Source organism: Garra rufa, chromosome 17, assembly GCF_049309525.1.
Source record: "Garra rufa chromosome 17, GarRuf1.0, whole genome shotgun sequence".
In the NCBI taxonomy this organism is placed as follows: domain Eukaryota; kingdom Metazoa; phylum Chordata; class Actinopteri; order Cypriniformes; family Cyprinidae; genus Garra; species Garra rufa.
The window spans coordinates 43,744,391-43,767,064 of NC_133377.1; the positions used below are offsets into that span (position 1 = coordinate 43,744,391).

Below are 22,674 nucleotides of genomic sequence, written 5' to 3' on the forward strand. Positions count from 1 at the left end.
GTCCCACTTCTCAAGAATGACTGCAATATTTTAGAATGTGTGCCGGAGCGGGATTAAGAAAAAGTCTAGCGCAGGGCTTTAATACAAAAACGCACACAATGAATGGCGACTGTAGGAATCCCGGGGAATAGAGGATATGCATGAATGTTATACATGTACAGATGTGTGTTAGTTTGTATCGTACAGCGCTGATGACGTCACACCGCGTCCAAAAGAGACAGTTCTGAAGTGAAGTTGTGTATCGAGAGTGAGATTGTCATGCGGCTCGATACTGAGTCTCGCTGGAGCTGAAGTTTTGCGGCTGTTTGCTGTGTGTCAGTGAGGACCGACAGCGAAGATGAAGATGATGCTACTGCTGCTGCTGCTCGGCTTTGGACTGGTGTTTTGTCATCAGAATCAGTCGGATCCTCACGATCAGAGAGTGTTTCCAGTCCTAACGATTAATTATGGCTATGTTCAGATGCCCTTCGAGGTCTCGCTGTGGATTCTGCTCGCGTCTCTCATGAAACTGGGTGAGAATCACAATCACATCGATATCGCATTCACATCCCTGATTATTGCAGCAGTTCATCAACACTATTATTAATGACTGTTTGTGTTTAGTGCTGAAAGTGTGTCTGTTGCTCTCTGAGTTTATCAGAGACACCAGCTGCACTCAGACTGAGTGTGTGAGATAAGATAGAGACCATACACACACATTTAAAGGAGTATTCACTTCCAGAACAAACATTTACAGATAATGTACTCACCCCCTTGTCATCCACATGTTCATGTCTTTCTTTCTTCAGTCATAAAGAAATTAGTTTTTTTGAGGAAAACATTTCAGGAATGTTCTCCATATAGTGGACTTCTATGGTGCCCTGAGTTTGAACTTCCAAAATGCAGTTAAAATGCAGCTTCAAAGGACTCTAAACGATCCCAGCCGAGGAAGAAGGGTCTTATCTAGCGAAACGATTGGTTATTTTCTAATGAAATTACAATTTATGTACTTTCTAACCTCAAATGCTGGTCTTGTCTAGCTCTGTGTGTATTCCGGTTCACTTTGTTAACACTGGGTTGTTTTTTTCTGCAGCGATGTAGAATGATTTTGAGATGGTAGTTTTTTGACAGCATTTCAGATTAAAGTGTATAAATTGTATTTTTTAAAAGAAAATAATGATCGTTTCGCTAGATAAGAATCTTCTTCCTCGGCTGGGATCGTTTAGAGCTCTTTGAAGCTGCATTTTGGAAGTTTGAACCATTGAAGTCCACTATATGGAGAACAATCCTGAAATGTTTTCCTCAAAAAACATGATTTCTTTACGACTGAACAAAGAAAGACATAAACATCTTGGATGACAAGGGAGTGAGTACATTATCTGTACATTTTTGTAACTTCTTTAATAATCAAAGACAAAAAGAGGGTTTTAAGAGTTTCAAAAGTTTAATGCAACTTCAATTTTTTTTGACTCTGTACATTAGAATATGTCCTGACTAATTTATTTCTGGGCAAAATACATTTTCCCATGATTTGCAAAAGAGATTTAGTTGAGTGTAAATATTAGTTTTTATATTTAAAAAAATCTTGTCAGGCATATTTTGAACAAGAATCATTAATAACATTAAAAGACTATTCAAGGATCACAGCTTCCCAAAACTAATTAACTGTTGTTTAGGTTTGACCCATTTGACAGCAATATTTGAATCATTTAAAATATAATCCAGTTTGGTGTGATCACTTATTCTTTTATGGGTTTTAATAAGTAAAGGTCAAAATACACATGTTGTTTCATTTTAACATTAACATATCTGTTACACTAAATGAGGATGGAACTTTATGTGATCCTGGAGCACAAACCAGTCTTAAGTAGCACAGGTTTATTTGTAGCAATAGCCAACAGTACATTGTATGGGTCAAAATTATTGCCAAAAATCATTAGGATATTAAGATCACATTCTTTGAAGATATTTAGTACATTTCCTTCTGTAGATATATAAAATCATAATGTTTGATTAGTGATATGCATTACTAAGAACTTCATTTGGACAACTCTAAAGGCGTAAATAATTGGCATCCCGGAGTGGGCCAAGTTAAAATGAGATGAGTCTCCTGTAAAATTCACTACAGCGATATTCTCAATATTTAGATTTATTTGCACTCTCATGTTTCTCTTCACTGTGTGCTGCTCATGCATTTAAACAGTTTACAAGTGAACCACACAAGGGTATGATTAATATTTGCCTAAAATCTCATTTTGAGAAGAAAGCTGAAGTCAGGGGCGTGTACGCAGGCTTTAGTCTCTATTACACAGACCTGCATGTGCCGCTGTGTGTTTGTCTTGTCAACAGAGCCCGCATGGGATTGTGGGTAGTGCTGACAGACGCTGTCATCGTGTGTGATGAGGAGCCGTATTTCAGAGTTTGTTTCCTTGCCAGACCACTTTGTTAAAAATAAATTAATAAATACAAATCTGTGTTGACTCAACCAGACATCCCCACTAAAAAATTAATAAGAAAGCCAAGGATGTCAGTTTACTGCGTAATCAACTATTTGAGGAGGGTCACATTTTCAGCATATATTCAGAGCCAAATTACTGGAGGATAAAATGACTTCAGCATCATAATGTTATTTTCGCACCGACATTGGTAGCCCTATTAATGAAATCTGTTGACCTCAGCAATCTGAGCATTATATGACAGTGGTGAGATATGAGAGTGTTGGGGAAAGTTGCTTTTAAAAGTAATGCGTTACAACATTGAGTTACTCCCTAAAAAAGGAACTAGTTCGTTACTTAGCTACTTGTTATGGGAAGTAATGCGTTACAACATTGAGTTACTCCCTAAAAAAGGAACTAGTTCGTTACTTAGCTACTTGTTATGGGAAGTAATGCGTTACAACATTGAGTTACTCCCTAAAAAAGTAACTAATTACGTTACTTAGCTACTTGTTATGGGAAGTAATGCGTTACAACATTGAGTTACTCCCTAAAAAAGGAACTAATTCGTTACTTAGCTACTTGTTATGGGAAGTAATGCGTTACAACATTAAGTTACTCCCTAAAAAAGGAACTAATTCGTTACTTAGCTACTTGTTATGGGAAGTAATGCGTTACAACATTGAGTTACTCCCTAAAAAAGGAACTAATTCGTTACTTAGCTACTTGTTATGGGAAGTAATGCGTTACAACATTGAGTTACTCCCTAAAAAAGGAACTAATTCGTTACTTAGCTACTTGTTATGGGAAGTAATGCGTTACAACATTGAGTTACTCCCTAAATAAGGAACTAATTCGTTACTTAGCTACTTGTTATGGGAAGTAATGCATTACAACATTGAGTTACTCCCTAAAAAAGGAACTAATTCGTTACTTAGCTACTTGTTATGGGAAGTAATGCGTTACAACATTGAGTTACTCCCTAAAAAAGGAACTAATTCGTTACTTAGCTACTTGTTATGGGAAGTAATGCGTTACAACATTGAGTTACTCCCTAAAAAAGGAACTAATTCGTTACTTAGCTACTTGTTATGGGAAGTAATGCGTTACAACATTGAGTTACTCCCTAAAAAAGGAACTAATTCGTTACTTAGCTACTTGTTATTGGAAGTAATGCGTTACAACATTGAGTTACTCCCTAAAAAAGGAACTAATTCGTTACTTAGCTACTTGTTATGGGAAGTAATGCGTTACAACATTGAGTTACTCCCTAAAAAAGGAACTAATTCGTTACTTAGCTACTTGTTATGGGAAGTAATGCGTTACAACATTGAGTTACTCCCTAAAAAAGGAACTAATTTGTTACTTAGCTACTTGTTATGGGAAGTAATGCGTTACAACATTGAGTTACTCCCTAAAAAAGGAACTAATTCGTTACTTAGCTACTTGTTATGGGAAGTAATGCGTTACAACATTGAGTTACTCCCTAAAAAAGGAACTAATTCGTTACTTAGCTACTTGTTATTGGAAGTAATGCGTTACAACATTGAGTTACTCCCTAAAAAAGGAACTAATTCGTTACTTAGCTACTTGTTATGGGAAGTAATGCGTTACAACATTGAGTTACTCCCTAAAAATAAGGAACTAATTTGTTACTTAGCTACTTGTTATGGGAAGTAATGCGTTACAACATTGAGTTACTCCCTAAAAAAGGAACTAATTTGTTACTTAGCTACTTGTTATGGGAAGTAATGCATTGCAACATTGAGTTACTCCCTAAAAAGTAACTAATTACGTTACTTATCTACTTGTTATGGGAAGTAATGCGTTACAACATTGAGTTACTCCCTAAAAAAGTAACTAATTTGTTACTTAGCTACTTGTTATGGGAAGTAATGCGTTACAACATTGAGTTACTCCCTAAAAATAAGGAACTAATTCGTTACTTAGCTACTTGTTATGGGAAGTAATGCGTTACAACATTGAGTTACTCCCTAAAAATAAGGAACTAATTCGTTACTTAGCTACTTGTTATGGGAAGTAATGCGTTACAACATTGAGTTACTCCCTAAAAAAGGAACTAATTTGTTACTTAGCTACTTGTTATGGGAAGTAATGCATTGCAACATTGAGTTACTCCCTAAAAAGTAACTAATTACGTTACTTATCTACTTGTTATGGGAAGTAATGCGTTACAACATTGAGTTACTCCCTAAAAATAAGGAACTAATTTGTTACTTAGCTACTTGTTATGGGAAGTAATGCGTTACAACATTGAGTTACTCCCTAAAAATAAGGAACTAATTTGTTACTTAGCTACTTGTTATGGGAAGTAATGCGTTACAACATTGAGTTACTCCCTAAAAATAAGGAACTAATTCGTTACTTAGCTACTTGTTATGGGAAGTAATGCGTTGCAACATTGAGTTACTCCCTAAAAATAAGGAACTAATTCGTTACTTAGCTACTTGTTATGGGAAGTAATGCATTGCAACATTGAGTTACTCCCTAAAAAGTAACTAATTACGTTACTTATCTACTTGTTATGGGAAGTAATGCGTTACAACATTGAGTTACTCCCTAAAAATAAGGAACTAATTTGTTACTTAGCTACTTGTTATGGGAAGTAATGCGTTACAACATTGAGTTACTCCCTAAAAATAAGGAACTAATTTGTTACTTAGCTACTTGTTATGGGAAGTAATGCGTTACAACATTGAGTTACTCCCTAAAAAAGGAACTAATTTGTTACTTAGCTACTTGTTATGGGAAGTAATGCATTGCAACATTGAGTTACTCCCTAAAAAGTAACTAATTACGTTACTTATCTACTTGTTATGGGAAGTAATGCGTTACAACATTGAGTTACTCCCTAAAAAAGGAACTAATTCGTTACTTAGCTACTTGTTATGGGAAGTAATGCGTTACAACATTGAGTTACTCCCTAAAAATAAGGAACTAATTTGTTACTTAGCTACTTGTTATGGGAAGTAATGCGTTACAACATTGAGTTACTCCCTAAAAAAGGAACTAATTTGTTACTTAGCTACTTGTTATGGGAAGTAATGCGTTACAACATTGAGTTACTCCCTAAAAAAGGAACTAATTCGTTACTTAGCTACTTGTTATGGGAAGTAATGCGTTACAACATTGAGTTACTCCCTAAAAAAGGAACTAATTTGTTACTTAGCTACTTGTTATGGGAAGTAATGCGTTACAACATTGAGTTACTCCCTAAAAAAGGAACTAATTCGTTACTTAGCTACTTGTTATGGGAAGTAATGCGTTACAACATTGAGTTACTCCCTAAAAAAGGAACTAATTTGTTACTTAGCTACTTGTTATGGGAAGTAATGCGTTACAACATTGAGTTACTCCCTAAAAAAGGAACTAATTTGTTACTTAGCTACTTGTTATGGGAAGTAATGCATTGCAACATTGAGTTACTCCCTAAAAAGTAACTAATTACGTTACTTATCTACTTGTTATGGGAAGTAATGCGTTACAACATTGAGTTACTCCCTAAAAAAGTAACTAATTTGTTACTTAGCTACTTGTTATGGGAAGTAATGCGTTACAACATTGAGTTACTCCCTAAAAAAGGAACTAATTTGTTACTTAGCTACTTGTTATGGGAAGTAATGCATTACAACATTGAGTTACTCCCTAAAAAAGGAACTAATTCGTTACTTAGCTACTTGTTATGGGAAGTAATGCGTTACAACATTGAGTTACTCCCTAAAAAAGGAACTAATTTGTTACTTAGCTACTTGTTATGGGAAGTAATGCATTGCAACATTGAGTTACTCCCTAAAAAAGGAACTAATTCGTTACTTAGCTACTTGTTATGGGAAGTAATGCGTTACAACATTGAGTTACTCCCTAAAAAAGGAACTAATTCGTTACTTAGCTACTTGTTATGGGAAGTAATGCGTTACAACATTGAGTTACTCCCTAAAAAAGGAACTAATTACGTTACTTAGCTACTTGTTATGGGAAGTAATGCGTTACAACATTGAGTTACTCCCTAAAAATAAGGAACTAATTTGTTACTTAGCTACTTGTTATTGGAAGTAATGCGTTACAACATTGAGTTACTCCCTAAAAAAGGAACTAATTCGTTACTTAGCTACTTCTTATGGGAAGTAATGCGTTACAACATTGAGTTACTCCCTAAAAATAAGGAACTAATTTGTTACTTAGCTACTTGTTATGGGAAGTAATGCGTTACAACATTGAGTTACTCCCTAAAAAAGGAACTAATTTGTTACTTAGCTACTTGTTATGGGAAGTAATGCGTTACAACATTGAGTTACTCCCTAAAAAAGGAACTAATTTGTTACTTAGCTACTTGTTATGGGAAGTAATGCGTTACAACATTGAGTTACTCCCTAAAAAAGGAACTAATTTGTTACTTAGCTACTTGTTATGGGAAGTAATGCGTTACAACATTGAGTTACTCCCTAAAAATAAGGAACTAATTTGTTACTTAGCTACTTGTTATGGGAAGTAATGCATTGCAACATTGAGTTACTCCCTAAAAAAGGAACTAATTCGTTACTTAGCTACTTGTTATGGAAAGTAATGCATTACAACATTGAGTTACTCCCTAAAAAAGGAACTAATTCGTTACTTAGCTACTTGTTATGGGAAGTAATGCGTTACAACATTGAGTTACTCCCTAAAAAAGGAACTAATTCGTTACTTAGCTACTTGTTATGGGAAGTAATGCGTTACAACATTGAGTTACTCCCTAAAAAAGGAACTAATTCGTTACTTAGCTACTTGTTATGGGAAGTAATGCGTTACAACATTGAGTTACTCCCTAAAAAAGGAACTAATTCGTTACTTAGCTACTTCTTATGGGAAGTAATGCGTTACAACATTGAGTTACTCTCTAAAAATAAGGAACTAATTCGTTACTTAGCTACTTGTTATTGGAAGTAATGCGTTACAACATTGAGTTACTCCCTAAAAAAGGAACTAATTCGTTACTTAGCTACTTGTTATGGGAAGTAATGCGTTACAACATTGAGTTACTCCCTAAAAATAAGGAACTAATTTGTTACTTAGCTACTTGTTATGGGAAGTAATGCGTTACAACATTGAGTTACTCCCTAAAAATAAGGAACTAATTTGTTACTTAGCTACTTGTTATGGGAAGTAATGCGTTACAACATTGAGTTACTCCCTAAATAAGGAACTAATTCGTTACTTAGCTACTTGTTATGGGAAGTAATGCGTTACAACATTGAGTTACTCCCTAAAAATAAGGAACTAATTTGTTACTTAGCTACTTGTTATGGGAAGTAATGCGTTACAACATTGAGTTACTCCCTAAAAAAGGAACTAATTTGTTACTTAGCTACTTGTTATGGGAAGTAATGCGTTACAACATTGAGTTACTCCCTAAAAATAAGGAACTAATTTGTTACTTAGCTACTTGTTATGGGAAGTAATGCGTTACAACATTGAGTTACTCCCTAAAAAAGGAACTAATTTGTTACTTAGCTACTTGTTATGGGAAGTAATGCGTTACAACATTGAGTTACTCCCTAAAAAAGGAACTAATTTGTTACTTAGCTACTTGTTATGGGAAGTAATGCGTTACAACATTGAGTTACTCCCTAAAAATAAGGAACTAATTTGTTACTTAGCTACTTGTTATGGGAAGTAATGCATTGCAACATTGAGTTACTCCCTAAAAAGTAACTAATTACGTTACTTATCTACTTGTTATGGGAAGTAATGCGTTACAACATTGAGTTACTCCCTAAAAAAGTAACTAATTACGTTACTTAGCTACTTGTTATGGGAAGTAATGCGTTACAACATTGAGTTACTCTCTAAAAATAAGGAACTAATTCGTTACTTAGCTACTTCTTCTGGGAAGTAATGCGTTACAACATTGAGTTACTCCCTAAAAATAAGGAACTAATTCGTTACTTAGCTACTTGTTATGGGAAGTAATGCGTTACAACATTGAGTTACTCTCTAAAAATAAGGAACTAATTCGTTACTTAGCTACTTCTTCTGGGAAGTAATGCGTTACAACATTGAGTTACTCCCTAAAAAAGGAACTAATTCGTTACTTATCTACTTGTTATGGGAAGTAATGCGTTACAACATTGAGTTACTCCCTAAAAAAGGAACTAATTCGTTACTTATCTACTTGTTATGGGAAGTAATGCGTTGCAACATTGAGTTACTCCCTAAAAAAGGAACTAATTCGTTACTTAGCTACTTGTTATGGGAAGTAATGCGTTACAACATTGAGTTACTCCCTAAAAATAAGGAACTAATTCGTTACTTAGCTACTTCTTCTGGGAAGTAATGCGTTACAACATTGAGTTACTCCCTAAAAATAAGGAACTAATTCGTTACTTAGCTACTTCTTCTGGGAAGTAATGCGTTACAACATTGAGTTACTCCCTAAAAAAGGAACTAATTCGTTACTTAGCTACTTCTTCTGGGAAGTAATGCGTTACAACATTGAGTTACTCCCTAAAAAAGGAACTAATTCGTTACTTAGCTACTTCTTCTGGGAAGTAATGCATTACAACATTGAGTTACTCCCTAAAAATAAGGAACTAATTCGTTACTTAGCTACTTCTTCTGGGGAGTAATGCGTTACAACATTGAGTTACTCCCTAAAAATAAGGAACTAATTCGTTACTTAGCTACTTCTTCTGGGAAGTAATGCGTTACAACATTGAGTTACTCCCTAAAAATAAGGAACTAATTCGTTACTTAGCTACTTGTTATGGGAAGTAATGCGTTACAACATTGAGTTACTCCCTAAAAATAAGGAACTAATTCGTTACTTAGCTACTTCTTCTGGGAATTAATGCGTTACAACATTGAGTTACTCCCTAAAAATAAGGAACTAATTCGTTACTTAGCTACTTCTTCTGGGAAGTAATGCGTTACAACATTGAGTTACTCCCTAAAAATAAGGAACTAATTCGTTACTTAGCTACTTGTTATGGGAAGTAATGTGTTACAACATTGAGTTACTCCCTAAAAAAGGAACTAATTCGTTACTTAGCTACTTGTTACGGGAAGTCATGCGTAATATAAAATAGTTCTATTTTTGGCAAATGTAAAAGCCTTTTAAAAGCTCTTAAGTAATTTTGCTTATTAGAGTGTATTAATTGGATCATCGAAGATCAGCAGCAAAGACATTGGTTAATAAAATGGGATTAAATACATAAAGGATATTTGTATTATTTAACATATTTAATTATTGCAGGTTTGCATTGAATTTGACTGTTTTTATTCATTTTGAGGAATACTGTATCAGTTTTTTTCAAGAGTGAGATGAATTAATGCAAGCAAACATCTTACTCATAATTTCTCTCAACATGGAGACAGGAGAGCTTTTAATCAGTGGGTGAAAAGTAACTGGCGTTACTTATTTGAAAAAGTAACTCAGATATTTTCTTGTCAATTAAAAGTAATGCGTTACTTTATTAGTTACTTGAAAAAAGTAATATTATTACGTAACTAGCGTTACTTGTAATGCGTTATCCAGAACGCTGGTGACCATTGGAGAAAATGGAAAAGGGACACTTTTCAAGGATTTGTTCCCCCAAAGTTTGCATTCCTATAAAAAGGATTCATTCTTCAGACATTAGGGTAAACGTACCTATTAAAGCTCACCAGAATCACTGAGACATATTTAGTGTTTTCAGCACAAAAAGTTATGCTCAAATAAAATATTAATCTCTCACACAATAATATTTCATTTTATTTCAAATGACAAAAGCATTTCAATTGAGATATATAATAAATGCAAAAGGGGTACTTTTTAAGCACACCGCTGTTCCTAATAAGTTCATGTTTTATTAAACATTCTTATTTATTCTAAACAAAAATGAAAGAATAATTTAGAAAATATTTTATTTAAAGGTACAAAGTCAATCACCAAAAACCAGAACAAGGTATTTCATTTAATCAGTTTTATATTCAAAGCGAAGTATCAGTTAAGCACATATTCATGGAATATTTGACAAGATTTAGCTAAATAAATAATCCAGGTCATGAATTAATTTATATATATTATAATATGAACAAATATTGTTAACAATAACTATGAAATGATACCTTTTCTTTTTGGTATCACACTGTAGCTGATTATTCTCATAATAGTGCACCCTTACAATAATATGAAGTCTTTAAAAATAACAGCAATGTAAAACCACAGACCAGCAATAAACTGTAGATTTATAATATTATGGTTTTAAAAGTACAAGCCAGTAATGTCTGTGAAGTTGTATATTAGTGTAGTTAGTTAACTGTGTTCTGTAGCATCTGCGCTATGCTGATAAATCTATCTTTTGGATCTAACTGTAATTATTTCTCACTTTCAAGTTCCCGGGTATAAATATGCAAAAGTCTGTTATCGGTAATCTGTCCATTTTACAGTAAGTTGAGAAACCTAACCAAAGTAAAGGCTTAAACATCTTAAAAAATGCACATTTAAAAGGGCTCCTCTTTTATGGAAGCATATGTGTAGCGAAATTCAATTTGCAATGCAATATGCAAAATGGCAATACAATATTCAAAACGGCAATGTAATATTCAAAATGACAATGCAATATTCAAAACGGCAATGTAATTCTGTATTCAAATTTACATTTTCCATCACCTCCACGTGTGCAAAATTTGGTGCAGAATGAAATTGAAAATTAAATCATATTATTTACATTTGCCATTTCCAACAGTAGTCTTAAGTTGTAAAGTGCATACTACTTTAATGCTTTATAAGTAGCAAAATTAAAATGTATAACCCAAATTGATTTGATATGTGTAACATGTCCAAGCAGAAACAGTGGCAAAATGATCATTTAAATGTTATTTGTCCTAAATGCATTTAGACTAACAGTTAGGACACTTATGATTGCATTTTCATCATGACGCCGAGGGATATTTGTAGCAGAATTCAATGCGGCTTTGAAAATGCATTCCGAGCTGACCACGCCCACCCTACGTCAATCATTGCGTCAAGGCGGGGATTGGCGGAAGCGTGTTACGTTTAGATCGTTTGAAACATGGCGGCTGGAGATCTGATAAGATCGTTAGCTGTGTCTCATTTAGAAGGATGCGCCCTCCGGAGGTCGCATTCGAAGGCTGCATACGTCATCGAGGCTGTCTCATTTCAGAAAAGCAAGTAGGACACTTCAAATGCGACCTTCGAATGCGACCTTCTTTCTCAGGAATTCAAAGGATGCATGAGATGTATCCTTTGCTACTACAGATAACCCACAATTCTTTGCGTCGCCGTAAACAACTCGTTAATCGTTAATTTGAAAAATGCCGGCACCGGCAGATGTACACACAAGCTAAGATGTAGTGTTTATCATTTAAATCGGTAAAAACGGATAAGGTTGTTCTTAATATCCTCCTATTTTTTTCTCTAACAGATATATAACAGATGAATAAAATAAAACAAGTAAAACAAAAGCATTTTTTTTTCCAAATTACTTTACAAATTTAAAAATAATTTCCCTTCATCTAAGTAGTGTGAGAGTGCAACGATGCTCTAAATTTGTTTGCATAGTAATGTGATAAATCCTGTTTCATTTTCCACCTGTCCTTTTTTTCTTTCCTCCCGTCCTACGAAGGCCGTCTCGTTTTTGTTCTAAGTTAAGGACACTTCGTATACACATCCTACAGAGGATGCAACCTCCGGAGGGCGCAGCCTTCCAAATGAGACACAGCTGTTGAACTCACTGGCCGATGAAGTGGAGCGTGAACAGAGAAATAATGTTTCAGAAGATTTTTACGTGTATGTAGGTGACGGGGCAAGATCAATGTTGGAGCATCTGCAGAATTGTCGGCCTTAACAGGCCTCGACACTTGTTTGGCTGATGAACCCTTGAGACTGGTGGAAGATCGATTATCTTCATCTCAGTCAAGGAATGCGGTCACACCAGCCGTGTTATTTTATTTTTATTTATTTTTTTGGTTTGCGCATCTAATCGATTAGATTAGCACTTACGGTATGAGTGCTGAGAGCGGTCAAAATGGATGTAAAGATGCTGTCAGAACGTTTCCCTTTTACTTTAGCTGATATATATATATATATATATATATATATATATATATATGTGTGTGTGTGTGTGTGTGTGTGTGTGTGTGATTGGCCTGTTATTTTCTGAGCACATCCAAGCCAACCACAAGTAACTATGGTCAAGTATGCTGTAGCCTGCTGTGGCTGTTTACTCAACAGGATATTTCAGAATGATCATTAATGTTTTTTTCTTTTTCAAACACTGAATGCAGTAAGCTACGTAACTGTTGCTTTAGTAAAGCCCCTTTCACAATGCGCGCTGATTCCGGAAAATTACGGGAACGAGTGCTGTGTGAACAAAAGCCAGAACCAAATGCCATTAAGGCAGTGTTGTAGTGATGATGCACGTTACCCTGCGACTCTTCATGACGGAAAAAATACGTGCAAAGTGGAATGAAGCAGCGATCAGGAGCTCCTCACTATCAGCGCTGAAAATCAGGTTAGTTTCAGTTTAGTGAAATGTACGCGTCGCATTACATCTCACATCCAAATGTCACGTCTTTATGGGTTGTGTGTAAAGCACGCACAGATTCCGGAAAACAACTGTCAATGTACCTAATTAAGCAATTCCGGAACAAATCGTGGGACACATTATCCGTGTATTTTCTGGAATGGCTGTGTGAAAGAGGCTGAAGTTAACGTGCCTCTGGTCTCTTATATTAACGTTGTTCGTAAGCCTGTGCAATGGTGCAGTCGACATCTATCGACTGAACAGGGTTTTCAGTTATCATGAAAAAAGCCAGGAAATTTCGATTTCGACAATATGGGACCTTTAAAAGAAAAAAGTATCTGTATGCAAATTGACCCATACTTGGTTTTTGACCACTGAAAATCTGTCACAGAGACACACTGAGATCCCAATATCTCTAGAAGGGGAACCACATAGAGTCTTTTAAAATGGGCCTGCAGCCTTTGGTAGGAAAAAAAACCCTAAAGTGTTCTATCTCCATTTTCTAAGTCACCATTGTCAATTAATGCAACTCAGAAGTCAAACAGATTTCCCTAATAGATATTCATTCTGCTGCCACCTTTCTGAAGTCATTTTCACCCTCCCATAATTTGACTCTGAATCTCAGCTAAAAACTGACAAAATGTTGGATTGCTCCCAATGTTTGACATCCATGACATTTAAAATTGTGAAAAATAAATGAGCTGTTGATTTGACCATTGGTTTCACAGTGACGTGTGTGTTTGTGGGTCAGGCTTCCATCTGATCCCGCATCTTTCGGGCGTGGTTCCTGAGAGCTGTCTGCTGATCGTGGTGGGGCTGCTGGTGGGTGGTCTGATCCGCGTGATAGGTAAGAACCCGCCGGTGCTCGACTCGCAGCTCTTCTTCCTGTGCCTGCTGCCGCCCATCATCCTGGACGCCGGCTACTTCCTGCCCATCCGGCCCTTCACGGAGAACGCCGGCACCATCCTGACCTTTGCGGTGGTGGGGACGCTGTGGAACGCCTTCTTCATCGGAGCGCTGCTATACGGCGCCTGTCGTCTGGAGGCTGGCCGTCTGGCATCCATCGACCTGCTGTCCTGCCTGCTGTTCGGCTCCATCGTGTCGGCCGTGGATCCGGTGGCCGTTCTCGCCGTCTTCGAGGAGATCCACATCAACGAGCTGCTGCACATCCTGGTGTTCGGAGAGTCTCTGCTGAACGACGCCGTGACCGTGGTGAGTCGCCATCTACTGGCCTGACGTGCATAATACAGCGGTTGTTGTTTCTGTGTGACCTAAGTGTTTGTGTGTGTTTCCTTCAGGTCCTGTATCATTTGTTCGAGGAGTTTGCACACACGGGCGAGGTAACGGTGGCTGACGTGTTTCTGGGCATAGTGTGTTTCTTCGTGGTGGCGCTGGGCGGAGTGATTGTTGGCGGAGTGTACGGAGTGCTGGCAGCTTTCACCTCGCGCTTCACGTCGCACACGCGTGTGATCGAGCCCCTGTTCGTCTTCCTGTACAGCTACATGGCGTACCTGTCGGCTGAGGTCTTCCACTTGTCCGGCATCATGGCGTGAGTGTCTCTCTGTCCCGTCGCTGCAGTTCTCGTCTCAGGCGCTTGAGTTACTTTTAAAAGCAAAAGCATTACAATATTGTGTTACTCCACAAAAAAGTAACTAATTGTGTTAGTTACTTTTATGGAAAGTAATGCGTTACTGTACTTTTGCATTACTTATTGTCACCTGAGCTGGGCTTGCTTATTTATATATATTATATTGTGTGTCTTCCAAAACAAAGGTAAAAGGAATAATCCTCAGACTGAAGTCTGTTTCTGCACTTACAGTGAGGAAAAAAAAAATATTTGATCCCCTGCTGATTTTGTACTGGTTTATTTGAACAGTGAGAGACAGAATAACAACCAAAAAAATCCAGAAAAACACATTTAAAAAAAAATTGCATTTGATTGAGTGAAATCAGCATTTGATCCCCTATCAATCAGCAATATTTCTGGCTCCCAGGTGTCTTTTATACAGGTAATAAACTGAGATTAAGAGCACTCTCTTAAAGGGAGTTGCCTGCGTAAAAGACACCTGTCCACAGAAGCAATCAATCAATCAGATTCCAAACTCTCCACCATGGCCAAGACCAAAGAGCTGTCCAAGGATGTCAGGGACAAGATTGTAGACCTACACAAGACTGGAATGGGCTACAAGACCATCGCCAAGCAGTTTAGTGAGAAGGAGACAACAGTTGGTGTGATTATTCGCAAATGGTAGAAACACAAAATAACTGCCAATCTCCCTCGGTCTGGAGCTCCATGTGAGATCTCACCTCGTGGAGTTTCAATGATCATGAGAACGCTGAGGAATCAGCCCAGAACTACACGAGAGGATCTCGTCAATGATCTCAAGGCAGCTGGGACCATAGTCACCAAGAAAACAATTGGTAACACACTACTGCGCGAAGGTCTGAAATCCTGCAGCACCCACAAGGTCCCCCTGCTCAAGAAAGCACATGTACATTCCTGTCTGAAGTTTGCCAATCAACATCTGAATGATTCAGAGGAGAACTGGGTGAAAGTGTTGTGGTCAGATGAGACCAAAATCCAGCTCTTCGGCATCAACTTAACTCGCCGTGTTTGGAGGAGGAGGAATGCTGCCTATGACCCCAAGAACACCATCCCCACCGTCAAACATGGAGCTGGAAACATTATGCTTTGGGGGTGTTTTTCTGCTAAGGGGACAGGACAACTGCACCGCATCAAAGAGATGATGGATGGAGCCATGTACCATTAGGGCCAGGGCATTGCCAAGGCAACAAAGGAGTGTCTCAAGAAGAAGCACATAAAGGTCCTGGAGTCTCCAGACCTTAACCCCATAGAAAATCTGTGGAGGGAGCTGAAGGTTCGAGTGGCCAAACGTCAGCCTCAAAACCTTCATGACTTGGAGAGGAGTGGGACACCTCCACAGATGTGTGCAAACCTGGTGGACAACTACAAGAAACGTCTGACCTCTGTGATTGCCAACAAGGGTTTTGCTAACTCATGTTCATTTAAATGCAAATGAATTGATAACTTTTTTGAAATGTGTTTTTCTGGATTTTTGTTGTTATTATTCTGTCTCTCAATGTTCAGATAAATCTACCATTAAAATTATAGACTGATCATTTCTTTGTCAGTGTGCAAATGTACAAAATCAGCAGGGGATCAGATCAATTTTTCCCTCACTGTACTCCTGATTTCTTTCAACACAGGACATAAGACACATAAGTAATTGGTGTTACTTATTTGAAAAAGTGTACTTCTAGATGTAAAAGTAAAGTGATAACATAGTCTTGTTACCCCAGCACTGGTTGTGTTTGTTCACAGGCTGATAGCGTGCGGCGTGGTCATGCAGCCGTATGTTGAGGCCAACATCTCCCACAAATCCTACACCACCATCAAATACTTCCTGAAGATGTGGAGCAGCGTGAGCGAGACCCTGATCTTCATCTTCCTGGGGGTGTCGACGGTGGCCGGGCCGCACGCCTGGAACTGGACCTTTGTGACCATCACCATCGTCCTGTGTCTGCTGTCCAGGATTCTGGGTGAGATTCTGCTTCATGCTACAGACCATTCATCAGGCTCATCTGTTGGATGATTGCCATGTTTGAATTAATGAAGATTTGTGGAGGGGATTAGTGTCCATAAAGTTTGAGGTCACGAAATCTAGGATGCATTACATTGATCAAAAGTGATAGTAAAGACTTCTTTTATTCCAAAAAACTTCCTTATTCCAAACAGTTTTTTTCTAGAAATTTTAGTGTTGAGTTTCTGTCTGTTTTGTGTGTTACCCATGTTGACTTCGTCCGTCTGCCGCGCAGGTGTGGTGGGTTTGACGTACATCATTAATAAGTACCGTATGGTGAAGCTGAGCGGTAAGGATCAGTTCATCGTGGCGTACGGCGGATTGAGGGGCGCCATCGCCTTCTCTTTAGCGTTCCTTCTGTCCCCCGAGGACTTTCCCATGAAGGACTTTTTCCTAACGGCCATCATCACCGTCATCTTCTTCACCGTGTTCGTGCAGGTGAGAGAATCCGCCGAAGGATGTCTATGGCATTACCGTAGCCGTAAGCATCTTGACGTCGTCTTGTATTTTAGGGAATGACGATCCGACCGCTCGTTGACCTTCTGGCTGTCAAGAAGAGGAAACAAAGCAAATGTTCAATAAACGAGGAGATTCACACTCAGGTGCGGCGGCTGATCTCAAACACACACAAGAGCGTCATCTCTGCTGTTTGACGATGTTTGATGGTGTTTTCTGTCTCTGCAGTTTCTGGAGCATCTGCTGGCTGGGATCGAGGGCGTGTGCGGACACTATGGACATCATCACTGGAGAGACAAGTGTGTTTCAACTTCTCAATTTAACAACATTTCCATCTTTGGTTTTTCAGCTGGTTTCAGTAAACTCAAACGGGTTTGAATGACGTGAGTAAACGACGCTGGTCCAGTTGTACATGTTTTCTGTTAACGTTCTTCTCGTCCGCAGGCTGAACCGCTTCAATAAGCACTACATCAAGCGTTGTCTGATCGGCGGAGAGCGATCGCAGGAGCCGCAGCTCATCTCTTTCTACAACAAGATGGAGCTCAAACAGGCCCTGATGCTGCTGGAGAGCAACAGTTCAGCCAGTCTGAGCACCGCCGTTACTGCCGCCGTACCGTCAGTATCTCTCTCACGCACACACGCCTACAACATCTCACCTCTCCGATGCTTACATGTGTGTGTCTGCAGGCGGCAGCGCAGCCGGAGGACACTCAACATCTCTAAAGAACGAGAAGAAGAAATCAGGAAGATCCTGCGAGCAAACCTGCAGAAGACCCGACAGAGAGTGAGACGCACTGAACACAAACACAGTCAGAAACTCTGGAAACATCTGTACGCTGAGATTAGAATGGGGAAAAAGCGAAATAACTATTTAGCGTCAGTTTCACTGGCCTGACAAATAAATGTACATGTTGTGCTACAGACGCCAGTCCAGGGTTTCTGAAGGTCTTAAAGGGGTCCTATTATGCTTTTTCACTTTATGAACTTTAGCCAGTGTGTGGTGTGTATGTTTGGGCATAAAAAACATCTACAATGTTACAAATCTCAACGTCAACTCCAAAGTGAGATATTTTTATTTTCAAAAATCCCTTTTCAAGAACTACAACAAACGGCTCCTTTGGACTACAGCGTTTGTTTTCCGAATGTTATGATGTCACAAAGCTCATTAGAATATTTTTCAAATATATCCTTCCTACGGAAATTCAAATTGTTGGCGAGTAGGGGATTCGCCTAACTTTAGCGATGTATTATGGACAGCCACTTCTGGGACGCTTCAGCAAACCGCAGGGCATCTGGTATAAATGCAAGAATTGACTAAAGTGTCCGCGAACTGCTCCAGTAGCCGTGCTGGAGCCGCGCTAGAGCCACGCCGTAGATGTGTGCAGTGTGTGGTCAGAGATTTATTGATCATACACTGTAGATAGCTTCACTAGCCTTATGCTGGAGCTGGTTTCAGGCGTGTGAATAAATAAATAAATGCGCACAATAATGATAATATCATGTATCTGCGATCTCGCAGGCTGATGATAGGACCAGCACTACTGTAGCAGATTATTTACTCTCCCTTCATGCATCCTAGGTGTATATGACTTCCTGCTTTCAGACGAATGTAATCTAATGTTATATTAAAACAATCCTTGCGCTCCTAAGCTTTAGAACGGCATAGACGAGTGTTTTTCTCCATCAGTCCAAAACAAGTCGACCCATAATAAAAAAAGTGCCTCACATGGCTCCGGGGGTTGAATAAAAGCCTCCTTTAGTGATCCGATGTGTGTTTGTAAGAAAAATATCCATATTTAAAACGTAAGAATCACTTTAATCTAGTTTGCGCAGTTGTACATGGAATTTCCTGCTTTGTGAAGGGGCGTGGCAGGACTGAGACACCGTCTTAGCTGTTTACCAATCACAACGCAGTATGACAGCTAACCAATAACAACACTTTTTGGAAGGCAGACCTTCAACAAACCCGGAACTAATCGAGCCATTTGTGCCAGTCTGGGGAGAAAGCTATTGTAATAATGTAAATTATATGAAAAATAATGCATTTTTCAAACCACCAAGCATGAGAGCATGTTCTATCTAGTGCACCTCCAAAACTAAATAAAGACTTTGTAAAAGAGCATAATAGGACCCTTTAAAAAAGTCTTCAATCATCCTTCCACAAATTAAGACCTTAAACAGTAGGGCTGGAAGTCGATTCCAAAATACATTCTGAGGCTTTGGGAATTGAAAGTTGATTCCAAAGGTTTGAATCGATCCAATCAAGAGTCGTTTTCAGTTCAAAAAAGCTCATCTATGGGTGCCTCTCAAATGAAAGGCTGCATCCTAGAAAGGCTGCGTATCTCTGCTGCTAAATCATCGAATGTCGCTGAACGTTGAGTGACAAAAATAAACTGAATGAACACAAGTCAGTACTGAGCTCGTCTGAGTTTGACGACGCAGCCGTCCGTTTGAGAAGCACGTTTGCTAATAGTGATTAGAAGTCTGATTGGTTTCCACGAAAAGGTTTGTTCGGATACATTATTTTATAGTGGAACTGGCTCATGTTTTGAGCGCTGCTCGACAGAAATGTATCATATTTTTTCCAAATGAATATTCATATTACAAGAAGGCTACTTTCTATGGCCTTTATATCCTGCAGTCATTGCAAGAATAGGTTCCTCCAGTCTAAAAAACAAAGAATCGAAAACAACAGAGAATCAAATTCAATCCATTCCAGAACCAGGAATCAGAATCGGAAACGAATCGAACAGTCCTAAATCAGAGCACAAAGTCTTAAATTCATAAATTCACAGCATAAACGTAAAAACAAACATCTTCTCCAGTTTTTCTCTCTTGTTTTCCACTACAAGTATCTAAATCGACTTACATTTACTGGAGAATCAAAATTAAGCTCATGTCGTGTTTCAATTAAGCAAATGTTTGTGTGAGTTTTGTGATTAAAAACTATATCAATATCAAATTGCATACTCTCAAGTATTCACATTGGGGTAAAATCAGGTGCTCACAGACATTTAAATATTTAAAAAAAAAAAAAAAACTAAGTGGAAGTGATGTGATCAGCACAGACAGACTGATCCGCTGGAAAAAAAACCATAGCAAGTATCTGTCAGTGCAGTCAGAAAAATCAGCTCAATTTAAAAAAAACAAAACTACTTTTCATTCCCCACTTCAGTATCAGTTCTCAGAAAAGTTCTTTCCACATTCTAGATAATTCTTCTACAGGTAATGCAGATGTTTTTGACGTTTTCAGAGTGTTGCTAATTGAACGTTAGGTTGTAGAGTGTACTGTTATATTGTGTTCTCTTCCTTTTATTTCTGGTTTGTGTGTCTGTGGCGTTAGTTGCGCTCGTACAGCCGGCACACGCTGATGCCCGACGCCGAAGACGACGACTGGAGCGAGACGCGTCTCAGAAAGCAGCGTGTGGAGATGGAGAGAAGGGTGAGTCACCTACTAACACATCGACTACAAAACCAACCGTCAGACCTCAAACACGCTCTGAAAACAACAGAGTTTTGAACTGATGGTGACTGTAATCATTGCCAGTCGTCTACATGAACCTGTCTGCCACATTAGAGACGTTCTGTTTTGATCATCTTGGCTGTATGTGTATTGGAATTGTAATGTTTCACCTTCATGAAACATTATATTTCATTTTCATAAATATATTGTAGAAGTTTGACCAAGGAAGCAGATGCTATTTTTTTTTGTTTGTTTGTTTTTTTTGTTTAGTCAGACAGAAAAAATAATAATGCATTAAAATTAATGTTGTTTCCAATCATTGATTTATCCAACACTAATAATCAAAAAATCTACTTAACGATATCAAAATCTCACGATACGATAATATTGTTATGTGGACTCTGTGATACATTACTTATTGCAATATTTCAAAGTCAATTAAAGAATTGGAAAGTTGTTCTATTTAATGCACTTTGAGAGTTGAAAATTAAGAGCTTCAACTCTGAGGAAAGATAGACACGTATAGTGATGAAAGCCAAAATACTAAATGTCATTGATGAATATTTACTGAGTAATTCACTATTTTGTAGAGGGAGGTCAAAATGCCAATTTTCAGCTGAGATTCAGAGTCAAGTTACAGAGGGTTAAAAATGACCATTATTTTGATAATATTGCTACATCCCTACTGCTGAGCACTGAGTACATGGAAAATAATTGTTGTTGTTTTTTTATATGAAAAAACAGCAGTGGCATAATGTAAACAAACCGGAAAAAATACATAAAAGGGCTTAAGATGAATGAATGTTAGCAAAAGCAGACACATTTGACACATTCTTGTCCATTCTTTGTTTACATTATGCCACTGCTGTTTTTTCATATAAAAAAAACAACAACAATTATTTTCCATGTACTCAGTGCTCAGCAGTAGGGATGTAGCAATATTATCAAAATAATGGTCATTTTTAACCCTCTGTAACTTGACTCTGAATCTCAGCTGAAAATTGATTGTTACAATAATGCGTTACTTACACACTATTGTGCTGTTTAAATACTGTGCAGTTGCTTTGACACAATCTGTATTGTAAAAGGCGCTATATAAATAAAGGTGACTTGACTTGACTTCGGTGTGACTTTAAGAGGATGCATAAGGGGTTGATGTCTGACTAATATCTGAGCGTCACGTTCACAGATGAGCCACTTTCTGACGGTTCCCGCTCGTCCAGAGTCTCCTCCGGAGAGAAGAGCATACGTGGAGTCAGGTGAGCGGCTCAGATCCGACTCGTTGTCGTTCTCTAACTGCGGTGTTTGAGATGTGACCGCTGACGTTCTCCCGCAGACAGTCGAGCGCTGACGGCCAGACCCAGCATCCTCTTCACCGTCGCAGACGGGCCCCGGGAGAGCCGAGGACGCAAACCCAGCGTGAAGTTCGCTCTGGACGCGGAGGAGCAGAAACCGCTTCGCTGTCTGAGTGATCCGGGTCCAGATCAGCTGCTGGAGGAAGACGAGGAGCTCATCCGGCACAGAGACTGAGAACACTGCTTGTTTGTGTTTTACGCTGTGGAAAATGATTAAACCACTGTTTCTAATAATCTGCATGTGTCTGTGAGCCTCCTGTCCTCTCTCAGGTCCTGTGTTTCATATGCGTCTCCTGTGATCTACTCTAAGAGTTTCTACTGAAATGATCCCAAGATCATCCTGAGCTTCAGTGACAATGATGCGCTGTTGAAGATGATTATTGGCCTCTCAGATATTTCATACTGAGTTTACTTCAGTCTCACTCGCCCATCATCTTCATCTTCATCTTCATTTATGTACACCACTTCACAAGTTTGGGCTCAGATTTTTGCGTAATTACTGAAAGAAGCTGATGACTTTAATAATCAGCGATGCATTCAATGAATAAAAACTGACAGTGAAGACATTTGTAATGTTAATATTTCTAACGCTGTTCTTTAGAACTTTCTAATCATCTGGGAATGCTAAATAATGAAATGTATGACAGTTTCCACAAAAATATTGTGCAGCACAACGGTTTTCAACATTTATAAATTTATAACATCAGAAGTGTTTGTTCAGAATATTAGAATGATTTCTGAAGGATCATGTGACACTGAAGGCTGCAGAAATGATGCTGAAAATTCAGCTGCAAATCACAGAAATAAAGTAGATTAAAAATTTTGTCAAGTGGGCTTCAAAAAGCCTGATCAGAAAGT

General features: G+C 38.2%; 1 protein-coding gene across 2 annotated transcripts; it reads left to right on the forward strand.

Moving 5' to 3' along the window:
• Positions 1-261: 261 nt before the first annotated feature.
• On the forward strand, positions 262-22,029 carry slc9a1b (solute carrier family 9 member A1b). Of its 2 annotated transcripts, XM_073821423.1 has the most exons (12): positions 262-512; positions 13,692-14,152; positions 14,239-14,489; positions 16,284-16,501; positions 16,778-16,980; positions 17,055-17,144; positions 17,227-17,297; positions 17,443-17,613; positions 17,686-17,782; positions 20,342-20,440; positions 21,651-21,720; positions 21,798-22,029. In XM_073821423.1, the coding sequence occupies exons 1-12, from the start codon at positions 338-340 to the stop codon at positions 21,989-21,991; spliced, it is 2,100 nt and encodes a 699-aa protein (XP_073677524.1). In that variant the 5' UTR covers positions 262-337; the 3' UTR covers positions 21,992-22,029. The 2 variants fall into 2 exon arrangements, with proteins under 2 accessions (XP_073677524.1, XP_073677523.1); XM_073821422.1 differs by having other exon boundaries at positions 17,443-17,782.
• Positions 22,030-22,674: the final 645 nt, after the last annotated feature.